The 20,944-nt window shown below is 38.6% G+C and overlaps 1 protein-coding gene and 1 pseudogene across 1 annotated transcript; one reads left to right on the forward strand and one right to left on the reverse strand.

The window, feature by feature from the left end:
• Positions 1 to 578: 578 nt before the first annotated feature.
• LOC121264790 lies at positions 579 to 5,354 on the forward strand (annotated as a pseudogene).
• LOC121266317 (wings apart-like protein 1) lies at positions 5,236 to 20,562 on the reverse strand. Its single transcript, XM_041170108.1, has 13 exons — positions 19,745 to 20,562; positions 18,521 to 18,620; positions 17,423 to 17,759; positions 16,385 to 16,497; positions 15,799 to 15,924; positions 15,600 to 15,693; positions 15,330 to 15,440; positions 8,376 to 8,974; positions 7,853 to 8,118; positions 6,650 to 6,800; positions 6,388 to 6,485; positions 6,222 to 6,303; positions 5,236 to 5,640 (listed from the first exon to the last, which is right to left on the reverse strand). The coding sequence occupies exons 1-13, from the start codon at positions 20,260 to 20,262 to the stop codon at positions 5,557 to 5,559; spliced, it is 2,679 nt and encodes an 892-aa protein (XP_041026042.1). The 5' UTR covers positions 20,263 to 20,562; the 3' UTR covers positions 5,236 to 5,556.
• Positions 20,563 to 20,944: the final 382 nt, after the last annotated feature.

Genomic DNA, 20,944 nt, shown 5'->3' on the forward strand with positions numbered 1-20,944 from the left:
TTCAGCAATTTTTTTTTTTTTTCAAGCAGTGCCATGAGGTAGAAACGAATCTTCTGGTGGAATTTTTGGAACCGTGTGAATAGGGGAGAAGTTTCTTTAACATCATGTGAACCAATTGTTGAGATCCATGCCTAGATGCCAAACCGTATTAATCTCTATTATTCACATTAGATTTTACATTTTAATCTCTATTAACATCACTTTAATGTTCAACACACGATTTCGCATACTGACTTTGGTATTTACTCGTCAAAAGACATACCACAAATCTGTCTGTCCAACACAGGTACGAGAATTCTCAAGCTGCGATTTGGGAGACGGTCAGCAATAGCACTGTCGCGTATTTTCTTTGCTGTGGTAAATGGACCTTTCCGTTGAAACGAATATAATGCTAGGAGAAAGCTGCATAAGTTAATTTTAAAATCCTCTTCTCAGCTTCTCTCTCCTTGTAACACAGCTGCTTCATCATCTGTAACACGAAACGCCATGCAGAATAGGAAACAGCTAGAATCCTTCCGTCTAGAATGTAAATAAATATAAATAAAGGAGTCATACAAGGCGGCGCTGGAGAGAGCGGCATGTTTCCCGGCAGCTCGGAATGGCCTTTTAGAGGTGATGGAGACATTCGGGTGGGAGGAGCAGTGGAGGGTCACGGCGTACAGCCAAAGGTTGCAAAACTCATAAAGAAGTATGGCGTTTGGATTTCCGATGCCGGCGTGGCGGACGGAGATGTAAAGGGGATGTTTTCGGCTCTGTTATTTGAGTTGAATGTGAGGACCGAGAGTCTCATTTCGAAAGTGGACGTGGGTTTGGGCTTTTTAATTGTTAAGATAGGCCCACCATGCATGATAGATGCTTCATTACGAGTTTGCATCTGCTTCAGTTGACGTAAAATTCCACTTTTCTCTGTCACTTCTGAATCAGAAGGAAGATTCTTAGAGCTTAATTGCCATGAAATCATGGGCCTTATATTCTTGATGTTAAACGCATGTTCTATTGTGGTATTTTTGGATTATGGAGACAAAAGGCCTTTGATCTTCTTAAAGAAGTTTTTGAGAAAAACAATCTCACGAGTTATATTTGTGAGTGTGCTTTCATTCATTTATATATTGATCATGTACAACTGTTTCTAAACTAGGAATCTGTACAATATGGAAAGAATGCTAAATTAAATGAATTACACAATGATTATACAGCTGGATATCTTTCTAAAATCATGCATCTGTTACCATGATATAGTTTAAGGTAAGTTGCTGAAATCAAGTGATTGCTGGACTGTTTTTATTTTGTGCTTGATCTATGGCAGCTTGATCTTCATTCCTTATACTTCTGTACAAATGTTCTTCTTTGGAAGATAATAGTAACGTACACTTCAATGTAGTTGTACTTTTGCATTCACTTGCATCACTGGCTAAACACACGGAAAAGAACAGCAGCAGCCTCATTGGTGCGTGAGTCGTCGAAGCTAAGGCCCAAAATAGCATCAACTATCAGTCACGCTGAAAGTAAGATATCGGGATGTTTGGAAAAAGTTTCAATCTCATCTCATTTTATTTTTTTTAAATATTATTCAAATATAAATATTTTTAAATTAATTATCACAATTTTTTCAAACTAATCATTACAAATTTTTCAATCTTTCAAATAAAAAATAAAAAATAATTCAATTTTTTGAAATTTTAAAATAAAAGTTATATTGCAAAATTATATTATAATAATATAACTTTATAATATTTTTTTATTCAAATTTCTCTCCTTTTTCCAAAATCCAATAAATAATTAACTCAAACTATCTTACTACTATTTACAAATCATCTTATTATTATTCACAAAATTTTCATCTCATCTCATTTCTCAAACATTCCGAATGATTAGGAGTAAGAAATGCCCAATAAATGCCCAATCTTGCACAAGCATATTGATTTTTGCAAGGGAAGAAAGACATGCATATTCTTGATATAATAAAAAGAAAAATGATATATAAAAGTCTCAAATGCACAAGTCTTATATAAGTCATTTATAAAAATGTAGATCTCACTATGAAAAAATATGAAAAATTTATTTTTCCTTGATGAGATCCACAATTTTACAAAAAAAAAAAAAAAAATTATATAATGATTATACATTTGAAACTTGTACCAATCATTAGTATAAACAAAATAGTTGCAAACCCATAAACATTTTAATATCATAATGCAGCCTAACAATTATGCCTAATGCTGATTAGGATCTTGTTAATTACATCCGTTTGAGCATTTAATGAGCACTCATTTCTCTTCTGTTTTTTATTTTTTTATTTTAAAGTTCATGTGCATATTAATTAGACGTAGACTTCCTACTCGAGCATGTGCATATTAATATAGTCAACCAGATTGAAATGGTCTTCAGCGTTGAAAAAAAAAAAAAAGAAAAAAAAAAAAAGGGTATATGGTCATACAAAAAGAGAAGAGACCCAGGAGAGGCAGTTCAATGGGAAGCAGTAAAGTAACGATCTGAGAAGTAGAAATGGACCAAATCCAGCACAAGTTCGTGGACGTACGAGGAGAGGGTGTGTGTGGATGTTGAAGTGAGTTGAGTTGAGTTGAGTTGTGATGATAAAATATTATTAGAATATTATTTTTTAATATTATTATTATTTTAAAATTAAAAAAAATTAAATTATTTATTATATTTTATATTAAAATTTAAAAAAATTATAATGATAAATTGAGATGAGTTGAAGTGAGTTTGATAATCAAACGAAATCTCTAGCTCCACTTAGCAGACATCGGATCTGGTCTCAAAATTTTCCAACGCTACACTTGCACACAATCTTTTCAGTTCACTCTCTTTTCTTTACGTGACGAACACCCTTCGTTTTTTCTTTTTGGTTTTTGTCCTCAGGTCCTAACGCCGTTGTGTTCCTGCACGGATTTCCGGAGATATGGTACACGTGGCGCCACCAGATGATCGCCGTGGCCAACGCCGGCTTCCGGGCGATCGCTCCCGATTACAGATGTTACGGACTCTCCGACACGCCTGCCGAACCCGAAAAGGCTTCCTTTGCTGACCTTAACGCTGATTTGCTTGCCATTCTTGATGCCCTCGAACTTGAGAAGGTATTGAACTAAACCGGGATTTATTTGGTCCTGGACAAACGGTGCTTTCAGTTTTCTCTGCTATTAGCTTGCTAAGAAAACATATGAGAATAAAGAGAAGTTGGTATCATTACTGGACACTTCCCTGGTTTCGTGCACCTCTATTCTATATTGTTATTTGGGTTTCTCTTTGTAAAATGAAAAATGCCAAATTTCTGCACACTTCTTAAAAACATATAAAAATAAAATCACATTATCCTCACATGTTTTTAATTCATGAAATATGATAATAAAAAAATAAAATCATATGTTTTTAAGCGGTGTGCAGAAGTCACCGCTCTAAAGCGTCTAACCTAACAAGCAAAATAAAATTCCTAGGTGAAAATTTATTTTTTTCCCCGTTGTAGTATCTCTCATACTCTCCCTCATGTTTTTTGCGTAGGTTTTTCTTATCGGAAAGGATTTTGGAGCTCGGCCTACCTACTTGTTTGCCATTTTCCACCCGGAGAGGGTCTTGGGAGTTGTAAGCATTGGAGTGCCATATAAACCCCCAGGCCCCTCTACATACCACAAGTATCTTCCTGAAGGCTTCTACATTTCAAGATGGCGGGTAGAACTTTCTCTCTTAAGGTTCACATATGAATGCACTAATATATGTATGGACCTGCTTGCAATCTCATGCGTTTAACTCTTTCCAGGAGCCAGGACGAGCAGAAGCTGATTTTGGGCGCTTTGATGCCAAAACAGTTGTGAGGAACATTTACATCCTCTTTTCAAGAAGTGAAATACCAATAGCTGCAGCAAACCAAGAGATTATGGATTTGGTGGATCCTTCTACTCCTCTGCCTCCTTGGTTCACCGAGGAAGATCTTGCAGCTTATGGAGCTTTGTATGAGAAATCTGGATTCCGAAATACATTACAAGTTCCATACAGGTAATGAACCGACATGATTGACACCGATAAGTATTACTCATATAGCCGTAGCACCTTCCATCCTATTGGATATTGCTTGGTTTACATATGACAACCATTAACCCTTTTTTATAAGTAATAATCTTTATTGATGTGAATGAAATTAGGCGATGCTCAAGTACACATAAAGTATACAAAGTGAGACACCTAATTACATTCTAGTAGGCTAGAAAAAAGATAAAAACTCATGAACATTCCCTCCCTTCAATGCAATAGCAGAAAACCACTGGAAAAGAAAATACAAAAAAGTTTCAGATTTCTCCCACTGCACGCTCCTTGTTATTAAAGTACCTGTCATTCCTTTCCGACCATAAACACTACATTAAGCACAAAGGAATCATCCACCACACAGCTGCTAGTTGGACACTACTATGACAACCATTGACCCTGTTGCAGCAAGTATGCCATCACTTATTTTTCTAGAAAGGCAAGCATCATTTCGCCGAAAGCAATTCACATTATAGTTGTTCTTCTGATTCCATGATTGTGACATTATGATGGAGTAATGCGGTTACAACGGGTCTATCTATGATTGCTGTAGGAAGTGCCCAGTCCCTACAAAATCCACCAACTTGTTAACTTGTTAGCGGTAGGTGAATACTTGCTAATTATTTTGGTTGATATTATGCATTTAACAGATCATTTGGTGAAGACTTCGAGATTCCCGATCCAACACTTAAAAGTTCCAGTACTTCTTATAATGGGTGTTAAGGACTATTTTCTCAAATTTCCAGGAATAGAGGACTACATGAAGAGTGGAAAGGTGAAAGAGCTCGTCCCTGATTTGGAGATCACATATTTGCCGGAAGGAACCCATTTTGTTCATGAGCAGTCACCTGATGAGGTTAACCAGCTAATACTCTCCTTCCTTGGCAAGCATGTTTGATTGTGGGCACTTCATTTACACCTAATTTTCATATGGTATATCTGAAGTTTGGCCGTGTTTTCCGTTGTACTTGCAAAATCATAAACCCAGTTATTGTAATGATTAATTACAATAATCAACCATTTGAAGAGTTTAACTGTCTAATTAAGGTCGAATGAAAATCTGTTTTTGAATACTCATCGGCAGTATTTTTATTTTTTGTATCAAGCATGTGTGCAAGGGTTGTCAAAAATTTACTGGGAAAATATACTAGGAACAAGCCTCAGGTAAAACAGAGAGAGTGACATGAATACTGAACATACGTAAACACTTTCATTCTACTAATTTTTTTTTTTTTTTCCATTTTTGGGGGTGTATACAAAGCGTCTCAGCCTGCACTAAATATTGCAGAAAGACCTAAGAAAAGAATACAATGGAGTAAAGAAACGAAAAGGACCCTACTAAGAAAGAAGAGAAACAAACAAAAAGATCAATCCGACAATAACACATGCTCGTCGTCAGCTTGATGTATTTGCAGCAGCAAGATCGTGTTTGGACCAAATGGTAGTCCTCCAGTCAGTGACAACACTGCTGCCAGATACGAAAGGAACACTGAGGCTGTACAAATGTGTCTCGAGTTCTCACGGCATCCTACATGATTCAATCACTTCGCTCACTGCTTTGTGAGTTTCCGGAGAAATCATGTTTAACGTCAGATGAAATGCCTGGAGCAAGAGAGGAAAAAAAAAAAACATATTCACGTTATCGTAATAAGTACCCCAATAAGTCATCCGTCAGTATTTTTCTTTTCCTTCTTCAATAAGTCAGCAATCAGTAATAATATTTACTCAGAAAAAGAGGGATCTCCTGGGTTTCCATCGTTCCATCATGGGGTGTTCCATCACATTGGGCAAAGTTTATTCACCACTTGTGGGTACATAGTCCCTTTGTTGGTCACTTCCACCATGTTAGTAGCAAGCACTGTCAAGTCTTGCTATTGGGCGATGAGGTTCTCACCCACAGCAAAGCCAAAATGAGAGCAGGCCTTGTGTAATTTGTCCGAAAGCAACTCAATAAGTTAGCTGCTAAAGAAAGGTGCGCACACACAACCATCCTAAATGACCATTGGACAGGCTATGGGCTTTTAAAAGTTGTTTCAAGTCCAACAGGTGGCCTCATGAAGGGAAAGTTGCAACACCAAGATAATCATCATCACTTTAATGTTCAACACAGATTTCACATATTGATTGTTCTATAGTTTCATTCTTCATTACTTTGGGATTTACAAGTCGAAAGAAATACATACCACAAATCTCTCCAACACAGGTACAAGAATTTTCAGGCTGCGATTTGGGAGACAGTCAGCAATTGCGTCACGTATGCTCTTGCTGTAAACAACAACAAAAATCTCTTTGAGAAAATCTGCAAGGAAACTAAATTAACAGGAGAAAATCTTGAGATGGTAAATGGACCTTTCTGTTGAAAGGAATGCTAGAAGAAGGGCTGCATAAGCTTCTACAATCATCTTTTCAGCTTCTTTCTCTCCTTGTAACACAGCTGCCTCATCATTCTGTAACATGAAACACCATGCACATTAGGAGTTGGTAGAATCAGATTCCTTCTGTATAGAATGTAAATAAATGTATTTTAACTTTTTTTTCCTCACTTCCACTTTCTCAACTGTTACTACTCATTTAGCCTGGTTAAAGTGAATTTGAACAGCTGGTCACTCACCCATTGCAAATGTTCTCCTTCCTCCGCTCCCTCACCTGCTCCTTGGTTTGCCAAAAAGATAGAGCACAGTAGTGGAATTACATCCGTCTGACTCTCCTCTTCTAACCCTTCCAAGCTAGGCAATTGAACACTGGCTGCTGCAAGCTGTGATCTGCAGGAAATCTAGTTGTAAGTATTGATAAACTTTATATGAAAACTCCTTTCCATGCTCCAGGAACTATGGCACTGAAGCCATCATGAGTAACTGTACTTCAAGATCAATAAAATGGAAGTCTAATCAGCAAAACTTGCATGAACAAAACAAAGATAAACTTTTCAATGAGCATTGGCATCAGACTTATATATATATAAAGAGCATTGGCATCTGTGCATATATATATATGTGTGTGCATGTGTGTGTGTGAGAGAGAGAGAGAGAGACAGAGAGAGAGAGAGGGGAGGACCAACATCATTCGCCACAAGCTGTTGATCTAAACACTTAAACTTAGGTGTGTTTAAAATGATGCCTTCTCCCACCGACAGTTTAGTTAGAAATCCACCCTACCCCCACCATGATGTGGTAAAAGAATAGAGATGCTCAAACCCATCAGAAGGCCCTATGGTTCCTTGACATCTTTTTTTTTTTTTAAGTAAACGATAATGTTATTAATAAAGATAGGCAAAGCCCAAGTACACAAGAGATAAGACCTATCTAGGTCACAGTATTGGAAACAAGAAAGTCATGAAAATTCAGGCCATTAAAATCTAAAGCTATGGCCCATAGAAATAAAGTACGAAAAAAATGTGTGCGAAGTTCCTCTAGTGACTGCTCCTTGTTTTCAAAAGTCCGATCATTCTGCTCTTGCCATAAGCACCACATAAATAGAACTTAAATTTGAATGATTTTTGGTAAAAACTAATTTAATAGTTTTCTTGTTTTGACTATGGATTTTGGAAGTAATGTAGTCATGCATAGTGACTTACCATTTCCCACTACCTATATGGGAATATCACAATAAAGGAAAATATGAACACACAAAATTTGGAAAAGGCAGTGGTAACTGCCTCATCTTTCAACAGCCAGTATATATAAATTGAACGATCATAGGAAGAGGAGGAAGGGTTGATAAATGCATGGAAAAATTAGAATGCTAGTTGAATTGCCATAGGCACCAACATCTCCAAGAACCAATATAGAAAGTTTTTTTGACAAATAAAATTAACCTGTTATGACCGTCTTTCTCCACCAAGTTCACAAGCAGGCCCAATATAGCAACAAGAAAATCCAACTCTTGATCAGTGAGTCCTCTATCGTTCTGGCGGTCAAGAACAGTGCTCAAGCTACTCTCTTTTATCTCACTAGAGGGAGATGAGGATGAGCTGAATGAAGGAAAGTGACCGGCAATCAAAGATGACATAGTCTCCAGTCCTCCACAGGCAGCTATTTGCCGACAGCCAACAGGGTTTTCATTGGTTAAGTTCATTAGAACCTGCCATGAAAGAATACCAGTACAATTTATATAAATTTAAATACCGAATTGTCCATCCTAACACAAACCACATAAATCAATTTCAATTTTCGATCAGCTAATTCATATTAGAGAACCCTCGAAGTTACACCAAGGAGGACGTCTCGTTTAGTAGACCACAAGGACAGTATACCATCACCCTCCACTCGATAACGCAGAAGCCACAAAGGCTCAAAACTGAAATATGGAAAATTTCAAACATTAAATCAGTGAAATACCTTAACAGCAGCAAGAAGGCAGTCAGCTAGAAGACTGGAATCCTCTTCATCAACAGCACTCGGACATGAAAGTTCAAGGGAATTATCGTTTTCACAATTACTCGATTCTTGTTGCCTCAGTTGAGATTGACACCCATCTTCAAGTTTACTGTATGATACCATACTTTTTTGAGTTCGAGTTGTTTTTGGTTTCCTATACAATAAATCCCACTTAGAGGGCTCAAACTCATCTTCATCAAAAGCAAAAGGATCCTGGCTTTCCTCTAGAAGTTCAAACTTGGCATCTTCAGTAAAGTTTGGTCTCTTACCAAGACCAAAATGACTGCTGGAACCGTTATCAGTTATTAACGTTCCACTATTTGAACCCCTTGAAGTTCCACTGAACAAGCCAGATGTGGAAGAATTGGCTCTCATCTTTAATGAAGAAGTATGAGTCCTGGAAGTACTGGTAGTCTCAGAACTGGATATGGAATAATCAAACCAAGTATTTGGCAACAAATGGCCATTCCCGGATACATTAAAGCTCTTCTGAGAGGAGGTCCTCTCTGTGCTACTGAACTTTCTAGCAGAAATGATGGGAAGAGATGCAGTACAGTCCACTGAAATGAGGAGAAGAACATCATTTTAGAATCTAGGGTCGATGCAGTTTTGTCATAATAAGGATTTCAGAGCAGTAATTACCAGGCAGCTGGCAGCTGTCAATTCTGTTTCATTTATCATTTGATGAACAATTTTTTTTATATAAGTAAGAATTTTATTAAGAATGAAAGTCAATTAAATTTTTAAATATAACAAAAAAAGAATGAAAGTCAAGGTGAAGCCCGAGTACACAGGTTCAAATAACAACTTTGTAGAGATTTACTTTTTTTTTTTTTGATACGTAAGAGATAAATTTTATTAATCTGAATGAAATAGGCCTAAACCATGTACACAGGAAGTATACCACAGGACACCTAAATACATTCTAAGAGCGATGAACTAAAGACAAGAAGTCATGAATATTATTCCCAATTAAAACAATAGCAGAAAACCAAAGCAATAAGGTATTTAGAAAGAAATTCTTCAGCTCCACCACTATGCGTTCCTTGTCTTCAAAACAACGCGCATTCCTTTCCATCCAAATGCACCACATGATATACAACGGAATCATCTTCCAAACTGCTACCACTTGATGACAGCCCTGCAATTTGCTCCAACAGCCCATCAAATCCACCACCCTCAAAGGCATTACCCAAGCGACGCCAACCCTCTGAAAGATCTCATCCCACAACACCCTCGCTACATCACAATGTAGTAATAGGTGATCCACCAATTCCCCATTCTTTTTGCACATGTAGCACCAATCCATCACTACACATCCTCTCTTCCTCAAATTGTCCGTGGTCAAGATCTTCCCAAGAGCGGCATTCCAAACAAAGAAATCAACTTTGGAAGGCACATGAGACCTCCAAATGTTCTTCCAAGGGAATGGAGTATGGTCCCGTGTTATCAAAAGTTTATAATACACCTTAACAGTACATAACTTATGCTCCCTAGACCTCCACTTCAAGCTATCATGCTGTGCCCTAGTAGTCCCCGAGGAATGTAATAGGCTGAAAAAGTCAATAACCATATCTAGTTCCCAATCGTGAAAATCTCTATTAAACAGAATATTCCACTGATATAAACCATGAGAGAATATCCGCACATCAGCTACTGAAACCTCCCTATTAGCTGCAAGACGATGTAAAGCCGAAAAAACCCTTTCCAATGCATGATCTCCACACCACACATCCCGCCAAAAACTGATTCGGTTGCCCTCACCGGCTACAAAGCGAATATGATTTTCAAAACATATCCACCCCTTCCTTATGTACTTCCATAACCCCACTCCATACCCCCCTCACTTCGTTGGAATACCATCCGCCCCAAGCAACACCATATCTCGCATCTATAGTTTCCTTCCACAATGCTCCCCCCCCTCCCGATGATATCTCCAAAGCCATTTCCCCAATAGTGCTTTATTAAAAGTTCTCAAATTACAAACACCCAAACCACCATTCACAATCGGGGCACATACCGTCTTCCAACTAACCAAGTGGAATTTCTTCTCCTCCCCTATGCCTCCCCATAAGAAAGCCCTAAAAAGTTTCTCAATCTTATTCACCACCCCTGCAGGCATAGGAAAAAGAGATAAGAAATACGTGGGGAGGTTAGTGAGTGTACTCTTGATAAGAGTAAGACGCCCCCCCTTTGATAAATACACCATTTTCCATCCCGCCAGCCTTTTCTCTATCTTCTCCACCACCCCATCCCATACAGCTCAACTCTTGAAAGATGCTCCTAACGGAAGACCCAAATATTTCAATGGTAGTGAGGACACCCTGCAATCCAAAAAGCTTGCCAGACTGCGGATATTAGGAACCTCACCCACTGGTACCATCTCAGATTTACTAAGGTTCACCTTGAACCCTGACACTGCTTCGAAACAAAGTAACAATGCTCGTAGAGTTTGGACCTGACTGCTATCCGCTTCACAAAATATCAGCGTGTCATCTGCAAAAAGAAGATGTGAGATGATAAATGGGCCACCAAAGCCATTTCCCACCTTAAACCCCGATAAAAAACCTCCATCAACAGTAGCCTGCACCATCCTACTCAATGCCTCCATAACGATAACAAAAAGAAAAGGAGATAACGGATCTCCCTGTCGCAAACCCCTCGAGCTATCAAAAAAACCAGCAGGGGTACCATTAACTAGAACTGAAAAACGAGCAATTGAAATACAATGTCTCATCCAAGAAATCCACCTATTTCCAAAGCCACACCTCTCAAGCATGTACAAGAGGAATTCCCAATTCACATGATCATAAGCCTTCTCCATGTCCAATTTGCAGAGAATACCAAGGCTTCCCTCCCTCAATCCAGCATCGAGGCTCTCATTTGCTATGAGCACCGAATCAAGAATATGTCTCCCACGAATAAAAGCATTCTGAGGCTTGGATATAATATTTTCCAACACTGGACTTAGCCTATTAGCAAGAACTTTCGAAATAATCTTATAAACACTACTAACCAAACTTATAGGACGAAAATCCTCAATGCTTGAAGCCCCGTGTTTCTTGGGGATGAGAGCAATAAATGTCGCATTAAAGGATTTTTCAAACTTCTGAAAGGCGTAGAATTCATTGAACACCTGCAAGACATCACCTTTCACTACATCCCAACAAGTTTGAAAAAAACCCATTGAGAAACCATCCGAGCCTGGCGCTTTGTCCTTAGCCATACTAGAGATGACCTTAAAAATCTCTTCTTCATCAAACGGTCTCTCCAAAACACTCACATATTGCGGATCAATTACCTCAAAAGACAAAGCATCAAGCTTCGGCCTCCAATTTGCCGATTCGGTGAGAAGAATGTCATAATAATGTGCAACATGATTTTCTAATTCCGGAGGAGAGGATAACACCTGAGTACCAGAATGAAATGACTCAATCGCATTGTTACAACTATGTGAATTAGCCACTTTGTGAAAAAACTTTGTACATATATCACCCTCTTTCAACCATAGCGCCCTGGATTTTTGACGCCACGATATCTCCTCTGACAACAATACCCTCTCCAACTCTGCCACAACCGTGCTCTTCCTCAATAATACCTCCTCCGCGACATCTCCCAATAATTCCTTACCCTCTATATCCTGCAATTCCTCCAACAAAGTGGACTTCTGATTGTCTGTGTGACCAAAAACTTCCAAATTCTATTTTTTCAGATCTAGTTTTAGAGCCTTAAGCTTACCTGCTAAAATGAAACTTGGAGTGCCACTAAACTGATACGATGCCCACCAATCACGCACCGTCTCTACAATCACATTCGCTGTCAGCCACATGTTCTCAAACTTGAAATACCGGCGGCCCCTATGAATGCCCCGCAATCTAAAAGAATGGAAAAATGATCTGAACTGACTCAAGGTAACCTTTTTTGACTTACTTCTGGATAGTGGGCTTCCCATGACAGAGAGACAAGGAATCTATCCAACTTCGACCAAGCCCGACCATTTGACCATGTGTACTCACCCCCCACCAAGGGAAGGTCCATAAGGTCCAGATCAAAAATGAACTCAGAGAATTCTTCCATAGCCCTAGTATGTCGATGATGCCCTGAACGTTCACTAGGAAAGCGAGTACAGTTGAAATCACCACCCATACATCACCGAACATCCCATAAAGAGTAAATACCTGTCAATTCCTCCCACAACCTTTGCCTATCACTGTCCATATTTGGACCATAACATCCTACAAAAGCCCATTCCCATCCATCATTCACATCTTTGAATAAAATCGAAACTGAGAACTCACCAACACACTCCTCGATCGCCTCAACCACTCTTTTATCCTACATTAATAACACTCCACCTGAGGCTCCCAGTGAGGCCAAATAAGACCAATCCACATGTGAGCATCCCCATAAACTACGCACCATGTTTCTATCAATGAGGCTCAATTTTGTTTCTTGTAAACATACCACATCACCCTTCCACATCCTCAATAAAGATTTGATACGAAGACGTTTATTACTATCATTGAGTCCCCGTATGTTCCAAGATAAAATCTTAGGCTTCATAAAAAACTTAACTTGCCCCTCCCTTTCGGTCTATCCCTTCCGCTACTCCCTTCCTTGACATCATAATTAATGGAACACGTTAAACGTTTAAGTTCTCTATCCTGTTTTGTTGTTAAATTGCTCTTCATAACCTCCAAAAGAAACCCCAAAAATATCTTGAAGCTCCTCTAACTTCTTGAAAATCTAATTAGGCGAGCAACTCCCATAATTAGAACTAGGAGGAAGTGTACAAAGAGGAGTCGCTGCCCCCTCCTCGCCTGCACTGTCCTTGGAAAGCAAAGACAGTTCAGAGCCCCCCACTGAAATTGGTTCATCACTTGAAACCAAGTTTTCAATGACACTATCTTCCCCAGCATTATGCCCTTTACAAACATCCATTTCCTGAGTTATTACCCCAGAGTCATCTCTCGATAACCCAAGATCCGTCATCACAGGCAGCACCTGCACGGCATCTTGGCCTACACTCTCCACGAACAACTCCGTCTGCCCACCCCCCAGCTCCACCTCAAGAGACAATGACGATACAACCTCACTCACGGTCTCCATCGCTCCCGGCTCCAACGCTATCTCACCATCCTCCATCCCCTCTCGTCGGAATAACTCAACCGGCACACCCAAGTGGTCAACAGAGGCCAGTGAAAATTTTTGTGCCGGTGGTGGTGCCGGCAAGCTACATATCGGCGCCACAGGAACCCGACTCGATTCCTAGCCCGATATTTCGGTGGGAGCCTGAACCCTCCAGGCCTTCATTTGGCCTGCGACCCGACCCATCCCAAATCCCCACATACCCGAGTTACACGACCCACTCTTATGGCCCGTTACTGGGCCCATATCAAACTTCATCTCTGCCTTGCCCTTAACGCATCGTTTCATATAATTGATTTCCTCTAACACTTCTCCCACTTTTTCCTCTAAGCCAACTAGAATCCTTAGAATAGTTTCCTCATTAAGCCCTAACAGCCCACTGTCTTCTCCCTCACATCTCTGCACAGCTTCTGGGATGCGCGCGTCTGACACCGCAGCACTAGCAGCTCGATGCACTACCTTCTTCTGAAGCACCTCATTGTACGACCTTGCACCTCCTGTCGTCGACGATGGAGCAACACCACCATCTCCACTGATCATCTTCAAGTTACCTGTCTGAACAACAGGAACTACTCTGGTTCTCCTGCACGAAGCAGAGGATGCATGGAGCTCCATTAATGTATCTCCAAAGTTTTTCCACCCCTCCCCCTTCCTCCCTTCCGGCACAACAATCAAACCTCTCCTCTTATCACGACCAAACTCTGAGAGTGAAATGAAATTGCCATAATGATTATGTCCCTTCCGCACCATTAACACCGTGTATCCTTTTCTACGAGTTCTCAAAAACTCATGAACACCCCTAAACACTGCACATTCCCTCACCATAGAACCCAACCACCCCATAGCTTCATTATCTAAAGCTATGTATTTCACTACACGGTGACTACTTTCTATAATTTTCCACCACCTATCATTTTCCCTCCTGAACTCGAAAAGCTTCTGGTCAATGAAAACCTCATTGCATCTCCCCATCTAATCCAACCCACAACGAAAACCCAAATCTTCACCCGGTACGTTAATCTTCACACAGAGCAAAAGCCATTAATGAATCCCCAACCAAGCAGCAAGAAAAAACCAAAAGAAAAAGAGGAAACGGAAAATTGTACGGAAAGAAAATATTTAGGAGAGAGAGTGGTCCTTGTCTTCACACAGAGCAAAAAGACACAGACACAATATGATCGAAAAATGTAGAGATTTACTTAACTTTTGGAGGTGGCATTTCTACTTCAAAACCAAAATGATAAATCGAAAAAAAAAATCCAGGGTCATGTGGTAAAGCCCCTTAACTTAATACCCAAGTCATTGAGATTTTCATCAGTTTCTCATCATAATGTTCAACTGTTCTGCCCAAAATGTACATCATCCATAAATTATGAAGAGAAGATATGTACAACTGATATTTTTATTCAATTTTAACCTCAATTATATCATGAAAAACTTTATCCAACATCTTTTTTTTTTTTTTATAAGTAAACGATTTTATTAAATAATGATATAGGCATAACCCAAGTACACAAGAAGATATACAAAGGTACGCTCTATATATGTGGAATCAAAGAGACAAGGAAGTCATGCAAATCGAGGCCATTAAAGTCTATAGCTATGGCCCATGTACATAAGGTTCTAATAAAAAAAGCACTTAGTTCCTCTATTGAGCGCTCCTTTATCCAAACTCTACCGAAACATACAAGCACATAAATATAATGATAAGAGATCCAAATAATGAAAGTGTGCACAGGGGGGAGAGAGTAGTTTGCAACCAAGTACCTTTGTAGTCCTCAGTCAAAGCCAATTTAGAAGCCTGATCAGACCCATTGGAGAGATTATTAGACTTTTCATCCTTGTAGGCGGCAGAAGAAATTCTATGTAGATAAATACCTAAAATCAAAACCAACAATTGTCAAAAGGTAAATAGAGAAGTGCTATATATAACAAAGACGGGACCAAAGCAATATTTACAGTAGTCGTGCTCTTTACATAACAAATAAGGAAGTAGTAGTTGGTATAAGAAGCAACGATTTTTTTATTCTCAGTTACCTGAGAGAATCTTAATAAGACTTATAATGAGCTCTACAAAAGACAGTGGGGTTGCCAGAGGATCCAAGTTTCCTCTCATTCCAAGCAAATGACTCTGTTATGGAGAAATCTATGTAAAAGATGTATCAAAAGAGAAAGAAACAAAGAAAACTCAAAGAATGCAAATTTCACGATAAGCTAAGATCACATTTCACTTCACCTGATTATCTTTACTAAGGAATGTGGCATTTTCCATTATCTTCAAACATTTCAATAGCTGCATCAGACTTTGTAGATTCAGTCCATTCTTGACATGCTGAGTGACTGAACCATGCTCCATCCAACCCTGCAATTAAATTTGGTAGTTTGAGAGCTTCCCCAAATAATATCAAATATAATCAATTCTATCGAAACAAACAGGAGAGAATATAAGGAATCATTTTTTAATAATCACAACCATCATTCAAAAATTAAGACACCTATAAAGTAAAAAAAAATTATCATTGGGACAACATTAATTTAGATTTCATGAAGAAATGATAGAACTTAGAGGTGGCATTGATGGTTTCTCATGTCTCATAAAATAAGAATAGTTGGAACGAAGAATTAGTGCTAGAAAAATCTAAAGAATGCACACATGACAAAGTGAAACATATTATTCACCTTTTTTTTTTCTTCTTGATAAGCACACATTCTTCAAAAGTTATAGCACTATGACCTCTTGACATCTTCTACTTTATTTATACCATTTCATTTGCAAAAGGATGAAACAGATAATGAGATCAAACAAACATACAGGTTCACACCTCCATATCGGAATGACAATTCATGATGACTTCAAAGACGGCATCAAGTCCTCCAAGCTCTCTTAACTTTTCCTTGAAATTGCCCCCAGTCTTCCTTGCTCCACCAGTGGTTTCTAAATGCATGTAAAGACACACATAAGGGGAGGAAAACCCAGAAAGAACAAAAGATAAAGAAACACATATAACATGGATATATAGGGCATAATGGTTTATCTACAAAATAACAATGTTTGAGGATAGCAAAGATTCCTGCCCAAACTAAAAGAACTTGACAATTTGTTGCGCATTGACATACTAGCATCATAAATAAAATAAAATAAAAGCCATCATGGTTGTGAAAAGTATAAAATAGAGCATAGGAAACTTGCAATTCGGATCAGTAATTGACAAAAGAAGCAAACAACACATCTTCAAGGATTAAATGTCAGTTTGGATTAGGTTGATTATTGATAAATGCAGTTACAGGCAATCGTGACTAGGTGTTGCTCTTGTATGTGTCCCGTGTACTTGGGCTATGCCTATTTCTATCAAGAAAATTTGTTTACTGATTAAAAAAAAAAAAGCAGTAACAGGCATTCTGAACTTTGCAATGGGAAAGGAAAGACAAAAGAAGAACTCTATTGGAAAACAGACCTTGAGCTGGGCAAAATATATGCTAGGAAAAATAAATAAATACTTAAAACAAATGAAATCCCAATTCAGTTTCTAGCTGGTAAGCACCCAGATCTTGAAAAGCTCTTGATGTTACAACTTGAAAAGGAAAATTGTTGGGCCTACAAATAGAATTACAAGGAACCAATTCATAAATTTACATAGCTTGATGCGGTACATTAGATTGTATGTAGATCTATTTGAACGGGTTAGATCAGGATACATTTCACAAAATATATCCTTTTGATATGTTTTTTCACAAAATATATAAAATTGGGTGAGCCCTATTAATCTTGATAGCACAAACCCCCATCCAAGTTCATCCCGACATAAAAATAAATATGAGCTTCTCATACAGAGTGCAGAAGGGGAAATTCCTTGCATTACCTTCAAGAGAGATAGTGGTCAAGCAAGCTTTTTCCATAGTTAACAAAGCTATCCATTTTGGGCATAGCTCTGGCCTTACCATTCCACTATCACCCTCAAAGCTTGATTTCAATTCCTTGCAACTTACAAGAACTTCCCGAACCTTGGAAACAATAGTAGAACTGGAGTCTACTCTTTTTGCTGCATCACGACATACACTGGTGACGTTACGTAATGCTAGAAGCTTGCGACCTATTTTTGGTTCTTTGTCTTCAGCAGACATCGAAACCATTGGGTTCAACAACTTGATTAGAAAATAAATGCAGCTGGGTGATTCCAAAAGGTGATCATCTTGGCCCTGAAATAGAGAATTTAGACCTTCAGGACTGTACTTCTATGATAAAAGGCATGCCCAAAGAATGAAGGTCAATTCTGAAAAATGAATAAACACAATGATGCAAGTAAAAATTGCATATTTGAATGACCAAAAAGTTCTTATTACATAATCAAAAGTGAAAAAAAAAAATCTAATATATTCGGATAAATGGGTGAAGCACCAAATACAAACACTATTCACATATATGTTCAATATGTTTAAACACTTACTTTCTCCATACTCATCACACAGCATCAACAAAGATAGGATCTTTTTCTTTTTCTGAGATATAATTTACATAGAAAAGCACTTGAAAATGTCATAAAATGGGAGATATAAATTTTGAGGTAGTACCTTTTCAATAACATATGAGTAAAACCTTTTATAACCCAAGAGAGGCCCACCATGCATGACAAATGCATCTATATAAGTTTGCATCTAGTTTAGTTGACATTAAATTCTACTCTTCTCTATCACTTCTGAATCAAAAGAAAAATTCTTAAGCGTAATTGCCATGAAATCATGGGCCTTATGTAGGGCCTTGGCAGGTCAAAGTCAATTAACTTTTATCTCCATACTCAAAAAATACCACAATAGAAAATCTGTTTAATCAAAAAAGGCCTTTGATCGTGTGTACGAATGTTCTTCATTGGGAGAATTATCATCTTTTCATAAGTTTATAAGACAAAAGCACTATACATCACTGGCTATTGTACTTTGGCATAAATATTCGCATCACTTACATCACTGGCTAAAACACAAAAAAGAGCTGCAGCAGCCAGATTGCTGGGTGAGTCATCGAAGCTAAGACCCAAAATAGCATCAACTATCATCTTTGCCATCCTGAAAGCAAGATAACTCAGTGATTAGGGTAAGAAATTCCCAGTCTTGCACGTGTATTGGTTTCAGAAAGGGAATGAAGATATGCATATTCTTGCATGTGTGTTGTCCTACTTATAACGTAGCTACTTGTTTTCTTTTTTATTTTATTTTTTACTTATCAAAAAAATAAAAAATAAAACAAGTAGCTACGATAAAAGCAGGACAACACAAACCACCTCATCCTAACCGCTTGCATATGGCATTGTCTTAGATAGCCAAAACAAGAAGAAAATAAATTTCTTCAATGGTCAATATCATATGGGAAAAGAAAAGAAAAAGAAAAAGAGACTACTCCAATGAAGTGCATTCAACATAGGAAAACTGTTAGTCTCCTGTCAAACAATTCCAAAAGCATAAATTTGACAATTCATTTATAATTATTTATAAGCACAAGCGGACTAACACTCGAAACATATTATAAGCCACAAGCTAGACTCCCACAAGGGCGTGCAAATTTGCACACTCAGACAGATGCATACTTCACATCAGCCCTATTCATTAGCAAATACTTGGAAGAAATTATATAAAACCTAATCTTCGTGATTCATTCTTTTAATGAATCAAATGGAGAGTAACTTCTTGCATCACTAAAAAAGGTAACTAAAGAGTAAATTAACTGACACATAATCAAGAAAATCCAGCCAATATCAGGAGTACTACGTTAAATTATGATAACAACTAACTCCCCTTCCAATATAGCCAAGATCAAACAGCAAGGGGCTAAACACGCCCCTATATACACATTCCTACACACCAATTGCTAGTCACACTAAGTTTTTTTTAACAGAACTCACACTGAACCGTCAATGAAGCTTCAAAGCCACATACGCACTTACATGAACTTTATGAATCTATATAAAACATTCTTGTCATAATCTACAATTAAAACTGGGAAGACATGATAAGAAAACACCATGGAACACATATCCACAAACTTCAATTCAAGAACTTTCCAAACCAAAATTGGACTTTACATAGCCCCATATGCAAATCCCAAACATACTTTCCCCATTTCCAAGTAAAGACACATGAAATCTCACATTTTAACTCAAAACCCATTACAGGAATGATCGAAATTCACGTACCCTTGAGTCCGCAAAAGCCGTCTCTGCTGCACGGTGCCGCAGATAGACAGCAAAGACAACAAGCTCGCCCTCCTGATCCGAACGGGCTGACCTTTCCTGAGCCCATCCAAAGCGAAATTGACCTCGTCCACGTGCTCCATCATCTCCCCGAACTCCTGGGCCTCCATCAGAGTCGAGGTGGCCGGAATCGACGGCCTGCTACAGTTATTGATCACCTCCGGCTCCCTATTCCCGGCCCTCCTCGGTTTCTTCGGCCTCCTAACAACGCCGTTTATCGAATCGTCAAAAGCGGGCCTCGAATTAAACCCGTAAGGGTCGGAGTCGGAGGCCCAGTGGTGAGAGGAAGATTCCTGGGACGAGAAGCCGAAACCGGTGTAGAGACCGAGGCCGTGCTCTTGGGGGCTGTCTTCTGAGAGAGAGTCCTTAAAGTGGTCGTCGTGTGCGACGTCGTTTAAGATGTCGGAAGAGCAAGTCCTCGGAATGCCTCGGTTGCGACGACCGTAGGTTCGGACGATCATCGTTGATTCTGGGTAGTGGTGGTGGGATTATCTCGAATCGCTTGAACCGGGCATTTAGACGACACTGAGGGGCTTTTGGGTAAAAATTTAAATTTGGGGTTAAAGAATTGAGGAGAACCAATCAAGAAAAAGGCAAATCGAAGAGCGAGCGAACGAGCGATGGAGTATATCTCTATTGACTCTCTGCGTGTTTGTGTTTGTGTGACAACGGGGGGTCGAAGCGGCTGATTTTGGATCCGCTTATGAAATTCCGTGCGAGTTTTTGTTCGAACTCGAAGAGGCTGGCTACGTCCGGCCCAGCGCCTTTCCGGCGTTGATACTTGACATCAGATCTAGGGTAGTTTAGTCATTTCAAAAGTTGGAGATCTCGGAGTTTTTCTTTTATTTCGTATTAACAAATTTCAAATTAAATTATACTTAATCATGGATTAAAATCTTTTAAATTAAATTATGTTTAATCATTTTAAAAATTAGAGATTAAAATTTTTTAAATTAAATTATATCATGTAAATAATATTTAATATAAAATTCTTCAAGTAAATTAATCTTTTTTTTAACATACCATTATGTCTTGTCAATGAGTAATACAAAATACAAATTTTAAATAGATAAATTTCATATAAATTTTTTGTAATCTTGAAAAGTATCTCATTCCTCCTTGCGAATGTGCATCCTCCTCTCA

Source organism: Juglans microcarpa x Juglans regia, chromosome 5D (assembly GCF_004785595.1).
Source record: "Juglans microcarpa x Juglans regia isolate MS1-56 chromosome 5D, Jm3101_v1.0, whole genome shotgun sequence".
Lineage (NCBI taxonomy): Eukaryota > Viridiplantae > Streptophyta > Magnoliopsida > Fagales > Juglandaceae > Juglans > Juglans microcarpa x Juglans regia.

What these genes read in the sequence shown, in the direction of transcription:
- LOC121266317 (XM_041170108.1), bottom strand. Translation starts at nt 20,262, where the DNA reads ATGATCGTCCGAACCTACGGTCGTCGCAACCGAGGCATTCCGAGGACT. An exon ending in TTTGTGTTTTAGCCAGTGAT is followed by an intron (nt 17,760 to 18,520) that starts GTAAGTGATGCG and finishes TCTCTATTTCAG; the next exon opens with GGCCAAGATGATCACCTTTT. An exon ending in TCCTTAGTAAAGATAATCAG is followed by an intron (nt 15,694 to 15,798) that starts GTGAAGTGAAAT and finishes TCTCCATAACAG; the next exon opens with AGTCATTTGCTTGGAATGAG.